The 9,825-nt window shown below is 39.2% G+C and overlaps 1 protein-coding gene across 1 annotated transcript; it reads right to left on the bottom strand.

The window, feature by feature from the left end:
- Positions 1-998: 998 nt before the first annotated feature.
- On the bottom strand, positions 999-9,107 carry ccr12a (chemokine (C-C motif) receptor 12a). Its single transcript, XM_005751588.2, has 2 exons — positions 8,974-9,107; positions 999-3,988 (listed from the first exon to the last, which is right to left on the bottom strand). The coding sequence occupies exon 2, from the start codon at positions 3,972-3,974 to the stop codon at positions 2,892-2,894; it is 1,083 nt and encodes a 360-aa protein (XP_005751645.1). The 5' UTR covers positions 3,975-3,988; positions 8,974-9,107; the 3' UTR covers positions 999-2,891.
- Between the last annotated feature and the right edge of the window lie 718 nt (positions 9,108-9,825).

Genomic DNA, 9,825 nt, shown 5'->3' with positions numbered 1-9,825 from the left:
GCCTTGGTATTCCCCCGGATAAGCTGGAGGAGGTGGCTGGGGAGAGGGAGGTCTGGGCCTCTTTGCTTAGGCTGCTGCCCCCACGGCCCCGGATAAAGCGCATGAAGATGGATGGATGGATTTACAAAGAATCTGTTTAGTACATCTAACTGTTCTTCTTATAACCATTATGAACCACAGTCAGAGTGGTTATAATTGACAATAGATTATTGACAATAGAACATATTAAACATATCCAATATTTCAGAAAAAAACATTTTTGAATTTGATGGCAGGAACACAACTCGAATGTTATACCCTTCATCTAACATCCATGGCCAATTTGGAATTACTAATGAATTGCTGCTGCACAGGGAGAACGTCCAAATGTGGCGGGGCGTGGTCCGTGGCGTGGCTGTGGGGGAGGTTGGCGCACCTGAACGGAATCAGCACATCACTCCTCCGCTGCACATAAATGAACTAGGGCCTGTTGTTGTGTTGTTGCTGATGTGGATGTCGCGCTGTGAGCGGAGAGCTGCAGCTGTGGTTTGTACAGCAACCGTGTGTAAAGATGTCACTGAATGGTGAATCGTGGTCGTGTCCTGCCCCCTACCTGTCACACCATCCCAGTATCAATGGGCCCCAGCTGGGTTTTTAGCTACGAACCTTCTTGCTGTAAGTGCTGGAGCATACCAGACCCAACCCAGCTCAGTAGATACGGCGTGCTCAGGGTGATGGCCATCCAGATCCTCAGGCCAGTGTTTATGAAAATGATGAACAATATTTGTAACAACACTGACTCACACTGTACAGATAACCAAGCCTATTTCATCATTTCAGCATGTTACTGTAATACATAGTTATTTTGTCCTGTTGCACGAGGTGATTCACTAGAACATGCGTATGTGACAGGAAGCAACAACCAGATGTTCTGTCAGAAAAGGGAACTAATCTGGTCGTTTGCTAAGACTCCCAAAGTGGTAAGAAATGTTTCCATAAAAGGACAGACGGCAGTGAGGAACAGTTTAAATCATCCATACAGTTTATTTAAAAGATACAGATGCATCGCAAGCATATACATTATGTTACAATACAAGAACAGTCAATATAAAAACCATCAAATCATAAAGCAGAATACAGAAATATGCAGTAGGTGCAGAAGTAGCCAAAACGTCATCATTCAGTAGCTTTAAACTGTTGAAATGAAATCCCAGTTCCAAAAAGCTTGTGTCAAATCAAATAGTTCATTTGGAATTTGATGTCTCAGTTTAAATGTGCAATGTTTTCTGTATTGTGAATAACATATGGGTTTATAACATAACTACATATCAGCCTGGTAATAATACATGTTTCCAGAAGCATCCTGGGTTGATCTTTTCATTCAGCTTTTTGGCTACATCCACATAACACCTACAAACGATTAATACCAACATCACTTTATCCAGCAAACATAGAGCTGTTAGCTCGCACTTTCTCAAATATATGATCCCACTCTGCTCTGCTGCCTGAAAATCACAAACCAGAGACTGACCAGACAATCAGTTGTTTCATTTCGGCAACACATAATCATAATTCTACAGCATGACTATAGTAGATATAGCTGTAACGTAACACATGAAGTATGCATACCAAAAGTAATTTCATAGCTGTTCTTGAGTATGAGTCTAATACATGTTAACACAAATAGAACATTATTGGATGATTTCAGTTAGGCACTCTTGATTTAAACACGTGACAAACATGAAGCAGGTTTAAAACTTAATCTGACAGAGCGGCGCAGCAGGAGACGAGTGAAGTCAACTAAAGATTGTTTATTATCAGGGAAAACTGATAATAACAAAAACTGATCATCTGTTGAGAGCCGTGTGGAGTGAATAGTATTAGATTAAAACGTTCAATTGTCCAGTTAAAAAACTTTTCCTTAAACAAAGATTCAGAATATCAAACTTTCACATGCATTATTATAATTATATAATTCAAGGCAATATGTTTTTAAGTAGCCTAATAATTGTATCAGTGTCTGTAGGTATCAAATAAAAGTACACTTCAATAGTATTTCTACAATGTTTATGTTTAATAAGAGAAGGATTCGTTGCATATTAGGTTACCTATATGATTTCTTTCTAGTATTTACATATGAACACAAAAATGACAACAAAGCAAAGGTGGAACCAGCCTTCAAAGCGGTCGCCACAGCACACTGGAAGTTTGACTGCTAATCACGTTTTGGTACCTGTTGCAGTTCAAGTTCTGTCTGCTGAGCTTGGGTCGGCAAAGACTCAGCTTTAAAATCTCTCTGGGTTCTCAGCTAGCGTTGCATTAGCATGCTGTCTGAGCCAATGATTGAGCCAAAGTTGTGTTAGCAGTATAAAGAGTTTTTTTCTGCCCTGCATGCAGTTTGCACTGTGCTACCACGCTGTTATACAAGAAAAATAAATGTTCACATCTCCCAAAGCTCCAGCATTTTCCTCCACTTGCACATGAACTGAAATCAGTTGTTCAAGTAGTAGGAAGAAAAAAAACATATAAACATGAAGCAGATTTTGTTTTTGTGTCTGCTTGGTGCACAGATGCCTCTCTGACATCTGTCTGTGAAATGTGCTGTAAAAACCAATTCGTACTTACTTAGACAACTGAAGAACCTTTGTAAGTAACAACATAATTGTAACTAATGCAATTACTGAATTTGCTACAGTAAAATGTTACATTACTGCATCACTGAAAAATGTAATGTAATTACTTTGTAACGCAACACAACGAACACGGGGCCAGACTGGTTTGGTGCTGCAGGGATATAACAAAATGATTGTAGCCATCATCTCTGACCTTTGCCAGTTACATTGGTGACAGATGGCCTAAAGAATGCATCAGTGAGAGACGTTACAACAATAGACCAACACACATGTGGGTGTTTAGTACTCGTATAAAGAGTGTGGTGTCCGCTGTGACGTTGTCCTGGTGCTCTGGCTATTGAAGCTAATGTGTCTCTTCAAACAAGGAATCTTCTTACCCACCAGCCTCTTGAAGTGGCTCTGAAACTTCTTTCCTAGAAAGGTGTAAAACACAGGACTAATGCAACAATACAAATAGGCAACGTTTCGGGTCACATAAAGTGCATAGTCCAAGCTTTCTACGCTAGAACACGATTCTTCAATGGAACTGGAGATCTGTATTGCTCGAAGAAGTATGACGATATTATATGGAGTCCAGCAGGCGAAGAATGTGAAGATGATGACAAATATGAGCTTTATGGCACGGCACTTTTCTTTCATGCGGGTGGACATGATGCGTATGGTGATGGTGATGTAGCAGTACATCACCATGAACAGGGGGAGAAGAAAGAAGAGCAGAAATTGCTGGTAGTAACTGAAAAGACGCCAGCGCTTCATGGTGTCCTCTGTGAATCCGGACTCCTCGCACATCAGTCCAGTAACAGCATGCTTCCAGACATTTCGAAGAACCAGCTCTTTGACACTCGCTGCAATACTGATGCACCAAACGATCACAGATGCAATGATAGCATATAGCTTTTTCCTGCTCTTGGCAGCTGCCACTGCATGCACCACTGCTAGGTATCTGTCAAATGTCATAAGTGTAAGGAAGAGGATGGAACTGTAGAAACCAATAAAGTAGGCACTGCTGACCACCTTACATAGGGCATTTCCAAACATCCACTCAGATAGATGGTACGTGGCCCAGAAGGGGAGGCTGGCGGCAAAGAGGATATTGGACAGGACCAAATTCAGGAGGAAGATGTTTGTCACTGTTCTGAGCTTCTCATACTTGTAGATGATGAAGAGGACAAGCCCATTGCCAAGGTAACTCAAGAGGAAATTGACATAGTAGAAAACTGGGATGAATTTTGCACCAAATTCATTGACACCTTTCTTGTCACAGAGCTGGACAGTTTCACTGACCACGTAGCTTTGGTCAGTCGTCTCTGTGTCGTTAAACAGAGTCATAAAGATACTAAATTGGTCATCTTCATTGTCCATGGCTGCGGTTTACCCTGTGGCACAAGAAACATTAAAGACTCGTTTTAGTCAGGAAAAAATGCTCATAAAACACAAGAAGGAACATCTGATGAGTTTAGGCACCTTGTCCCTTAGTGTGAGACTGCCAGACAGGCTTCTGCTAAAACATCTGAAAGGATCTCAGGGACAGCATGATATGCCATTATTCCCATAGCTATATAACTAGCTATGACACTATATTTGTGCACTAATGTAAATCAGCGCACAAGTAATCATTCCAATGTAAAATTCACAACAATAAATGGTTTCTCAGGAGCAATGGGCTCCAAAGAAGTTTATTCCCACTTCTCACAGGTTGATGAGATTAGCAAATTACTGCATTCTGCTTTTATTCCTATTTCACAGAGCATCCCAACTTCATGCTATATATTATCAGACACAGTTTGATGGGTACAAAAATGGCCAGGACTATTGAAGGCACTCATTTCAAAGATTTAAGGACAGAGTAGCATTATGAAATAACTAACCCAGTCATTGCACACTCCATCCTGCTGGGTTCATTTGTTTCAAAACTGAGAAGAGAAACTGCTGACTTAAACAAGCCCTGATCCTCTCCACTGGTGTGTAATAGAAATGACTCATTTTCAGCGAAACAGGCTCATTTACATTTGAACTTTAGGCTGTTGTATTTGCAATGGAACAATCTGGAATAATGTTACATTAACCAGGCTCATCCCAACACAACGTGATTATTAAAAGTGCTCTTTTGCAAAAACAATCAAATATTTATAAATACCTCAGATGTTAAACTTGCCACTGCAGTCTCATCAGACTGCAAGCTGAAACTACATTTCTTCCTCTGAATTTTTTCCAGATCTCATACTGATCCTAACACTTGTCAAACACATTACTTCAATACAATCTGCTGCGAGCATGTAAGAGAATACCAGACAGCGAGCTGGGAGGTAGCAGAGTTACAGTAGACTTGGACCTTGTTGGGATGTTACCCTGTCGATGGTTGCCTGCTTGCTACATCCATGATAGAACATTCTGTATATACAAGTTATTTACCTTTAAAACATTACATCTGTATTAGTAGAAAAATAAACGATTTTGGCAGTTTTAGAAAGATGCTATGCAACACTGTTTAAGTAGCCACCCACCTATGCACCGTCTGATTAGAGCATCCCAGGAGGCGTCATGATTAGATTCCTTTAACTGGGTCTTTTAGTGCAAAGAGCTCTCAGAGGAAAGTCATGAAACACAGTGAGTGTGAGTGGTAGTTTGAAAGCTTTGGTTTCTGGGTCAGCCGCCTCTCCAAACTCTGCACCAGTTTGGTTATCCATGTCATGCTACCTGCTCATCACCAGTGTTGGGCAAGTTACTTTGAAAAAGTAACTAATTGTAGTTACTAGTTACTTCTTCAAAAAAGTAAGTAAGTTAGTAACCGAGTTACAAGATTCTAAAATACTTGAAAAGTAACTATTGTGTTACTTAAAAAAAAGTTTAACCCTTTGGGGTCCAGGGTATAATTGGTCATTTTTAACTACTTTTGATTTTCCCTCCACATTTAAAAACTCTTTATTTGCCTTGTTTGGAATCATCAGCACAACCTCGCGTGTCTGAATCTACAGTTCAGACACAAATCAGACAAAAAACATAAAATCCGAGTAGAAAAAGTTATATTTTACTGTAACAACCACAAACATGTTTATTGGATCATATTTCATAACTTTAAATGCAAATATAAATGGTCAATTTTAAAATCATATGCACAACTTTTGCAAACAACAAAGTTATTTGCAGCCATTTATCTTTTTTTGATGACCATTTCAAAGTGTTTACAGAACAATCAGCTGTTCTTCAATAAGATGCCACAAATTATTTGTGTTACACACTCACATGAGACAAGGACCTTCAGAATAAAACACAGAGGACTCTGTGTCTGTTAGAGGACCAGGCTCATTGTTAGACACTGACCTTAACAGAGACTCACGAGCAGACACAGTGACACCATGGACAGACAGAGGGAACATCGGCAGGCATAAAACAAAACTCTAACATACAGCAAACCTACACAAAAGACATAACAGAATAAACAAGAACATAGAATAATTTAAAGAAACACTGAGGCCTCAGACTCAGGACCATGACATAAGCTCGCTGCGCTGTCATTAACGCCGCGTATATCTTGTTTATCGTGACTCTGGTTTTACTGGCCGATCAACACAGTTTATAAACTGGTACATATCACCTTGTTGCTTTGTCTTTAAGTGGTCATGTGATTGGCTCACCCCGACTACTTTATTCTTCCTCAGTCAAACAGCAGCACTGCTGCGATTGTTTTGCCCCCTGAGCTCCAGCTGTTGTGCCAAAAGATGATCGTCTGTCTGCGGGAGCGCGCACAGCTGCTTAAAGCTGTAGCGCCCAGATTACTTGCATAGACAGCTCCTTCAGCTGATGTAAGACGACCACAGCTTCAACCGTCTGTTTGTTGAAAAATAGTAACGCGACCGCATTTTCTTGTTAGTAACGGTAACGGCGTTGTAACGATAGGAACAGTAATTAGTTAGATTACTCGTTACTGAAAACGTTACTTGTAACGCCGTTATTCCCATCTCTGCTCATCACTGAGGAAGAAGAACAACCACATTCACATTCATTCACCAGTGTATGAATGTGAGAGTGAATGAATAGTGGTATTGTAAAGTGCTTTGTATATAAAATGCAATCCATTATTATTATTATTATTATTATTATTATTATTATTATTATTATTATTATTATTATTATTATTATTATTATAACAAACACGAGATAAATTGACTTTGTCCCTGAAACACTGTGCAGCTTTTTTATTGCACTAAACTGGAGCTGACTGCATGCTAATAGTTAATAGCAGCATGTAACCCACCACCCCCTGCTCTGCGTTTAAATCCTCTTCTTTCAGTTTCGGGGTGGGACGGCGGACACACTCTCAAAACCAGCTTGAGTGTTAGGCTGGTTTTATGGTCCTGCACACACTCCTCCGATGCAGAGAGATTCCCGGGATTGTAACTTCACGCACACTCTGTTGCAAAGCATTCACACCAGCTGAACTTTAGTGACACAACTAAGCAAAGCGTCTCGCACGTGGTCAGAGCCGCGTGCTCTTCCAATCACGACACGAACAGGTAAAACCAACGGGATACCGTCACGGGTCAGCAGGAAACTCAAGCATTATGTCAGTTACTGTCAGAGTTACATATCATGAAATCATTGATTCACACAATACTACTGTTTTTCTAATGAACCACCTTTGTGACTTATTCTACATTCCGGTCACATCACACAACATTAACTGTTAATACCTTATGTTACTGTTGCATTTAAGTCCATGGGAATTATGTGTTTTCCAAAATTCCAATCTGGACTACACAAAAATATGCAAGATAAGGTGGTGAAAAGATGGTGGAACATTGTAATCCATTCTAAGTGCGATTAACAAATCAAGTTTGTGCAGGTTTACTGACATGGACTTCAACAGTCAGTCGAGGAGCAAATTTTGTTGTTTTATTTAAAAAGTGGTTAATAAAACGCAGCATGATAACTAGTAAAGGTCATCGCTATCCAGATCTTTACGTTTCTCAACAGCAGAAATCTGCAGGTCTTGCACAATTAAGTATTCCATGTAATGTTTCCTCTTCATTGAAATAAATCGATTTCAGTGTTTTGTCATTTAACCGCAGCAGGCATCAACAGAAACCATGTAGCAGCTTTGATCGTCAGACTGCGATAACATAGCAAAAGAAAAGCGACGTGGAGTAATATCACATCTCGTTTCACTGCTGGTGCAGCCCTCAGCTCAACCTGCTGAGTTCAACACTGCTTTCAATTCTTATTGCAGGAGAGTTTACTTTAAAACATCGGTACGGTTTACTGTTATTATTAAGAATAGTTAAGGGTTGATTTAAAGTTAAAAGTGTATTAAAAGGGTTATATGCCATGAGTTACAGTCCTGTGCAAAAGTCTTGATCCAGCCCTAATTTTTTTAAATGTTGCTTTCAAAGAGTCATGGTTTGAAATTGTTTTTAAAAAGTGTTCATCAGCAGTGATGTGCAAGCTTTCTGAAGATCCTTCAGAGTCGCTGGACATCGGATGTCTTTTCACTCACTTTCAGTCGAGGCTTTGTGCATCGCTATTTTCAGAGGAAAGTTTACACTGAGTGATGAATCATTTACACATAAAAAGACACAAGATATGAACCGTCTACACATAACAGACCATCACAAAAACAATCTTAAATTGTATCTTTAAGCAGTTTGTTACTAGGAACCTGCTGCAAAAACACTTACTTGTGCCCATTACTTTACTTAAATAAAAACACTAAACAGAAACATTTTGCTGTGTATGAGAAAGTGTGTTTGACCAAACCTGCACATATAAATAATCTATTACAATGTTAACTCATAAATCACTTAATACCTGCACAAGCATGCTTACTGTAAACTTGAATGCTATGATTGTTAAAGGCTCATGATCAGTATCAGTGTATATTATTTTGATCAGATGTTTAGTTATGGAAACAGATGTTTCCATAACACAAGTTCCCATGGAAACATCTGTTTCCACTACGGTTGCCTATTTATTCATAAATAGTTATAAACAATAAGCAATAGAATAAGAAAATATCAACACAACAAGTGTGTGTGTTGAAATACACGTCATCATAAAATGTTAATGATACTTTAAACTGTATTTAATAACTGGACCTATTACATAAGCAGTTCAGTTTGTAAGTTTCAATCAGGTTACCGTGACTGTTAATATCAAAACTAAAACGGGTTTTCAGTTTTAAGTACAGCCCTCTGCTTCGTTTGACATGATGAAAAACCTTCATCTCCCCCCTGCATTTATTCTGCATCTCCAGCTTTGAATATTTAGAGTTAATAAAGAAGTTTTAGTTACATATAAATATTACACCTATTTTTGAAAAAAATAAAGTCCTTGATTTTAATGTCTTAAAGGCAATCAAACTCACCCGTGGAGAGAGTGCAAAATGGACAACAAGGAACCCAAGAATGCTGAGCCACTGGAAGATTCACGGCAACTGAATGTGTCAGTGATCAGCGAGTGTTTAAAGGGGACGTCTCAGAGCAGACCTGCAGAGGGTAGAGTGTGAGGAGACAAAGGGTGGACTCCAGCAGTCTCCAAACCATCTGATTCACTTTGAAGAGACAAAAAGAAGACTGATGCAAACAAGGATTTTTTTTCTTTAGACTTCAGTTGTAACTGTGTTTATGTTGGCTTTAAACACTTCTGCCAATAACACACACAAAATCATTTATATGTGTGGAAAATGTTGTAATTATCTATACATCTGAAAGCACGGTTTTAACCTTTAAAAAACTGCCCTAAAGCACAATAGCTAATAAGAACAATGTCAGGTTGCAAAGGTGTAAAACTCCTGTGTAATAATGATAGTTGATCATATCTGATACCACTTCCTTTCTTCTTCCTCTTTGCACACATATTTCAGTTTTGGTTCTCTTTCCAACAATAGGAAAGAGAAGTTAAAGGTAACGTCAGTCATAAGATTGCTGCCACTTTGGAAAGAGTAATATCCAAACTAAACGAGAGATCTGAAACGAATGCAATTTGTTGTTTTATCAGGACGCTGTGTGGGGATAAAAGAACCCACGTGATGGGGACAGTCGTGTGTCTATAAAGATGGATAAGCTGAGCAGCTGGAGAATTCACATCTACAATTATATAGTTATAATACCACAGAACTATAAAGAGCAGTTTGACAGCCACATCAGACAAAACTGATGGGCCAAGAGGAAGCTTAAGAAAGCTGCTGGTGAAATGATTCAGATTTACACCCCCCCCC

The sequence above is a fragment of the Pundamilia nyererei genome, unplaced genomic scaffold (assembly GCF_000239375.1).
Source record: "Pundamilia nyererei isolate P.nyererei 1_Seehausen unplaced genomic scaffold, PunNye1.0 scaffold00318, whole genome shotgun sequence".
Taxonomy (NCBI): domain Eukaryota; kingdom Metazoa; phylum Chordata; class Actinopteri; order Cichliformes; family Cichlidae; genus Pundamilia; species Pundamilia nyererei.
This window is presented reverse-complemented; position numbering and strand designations above follow the sequence as displayed.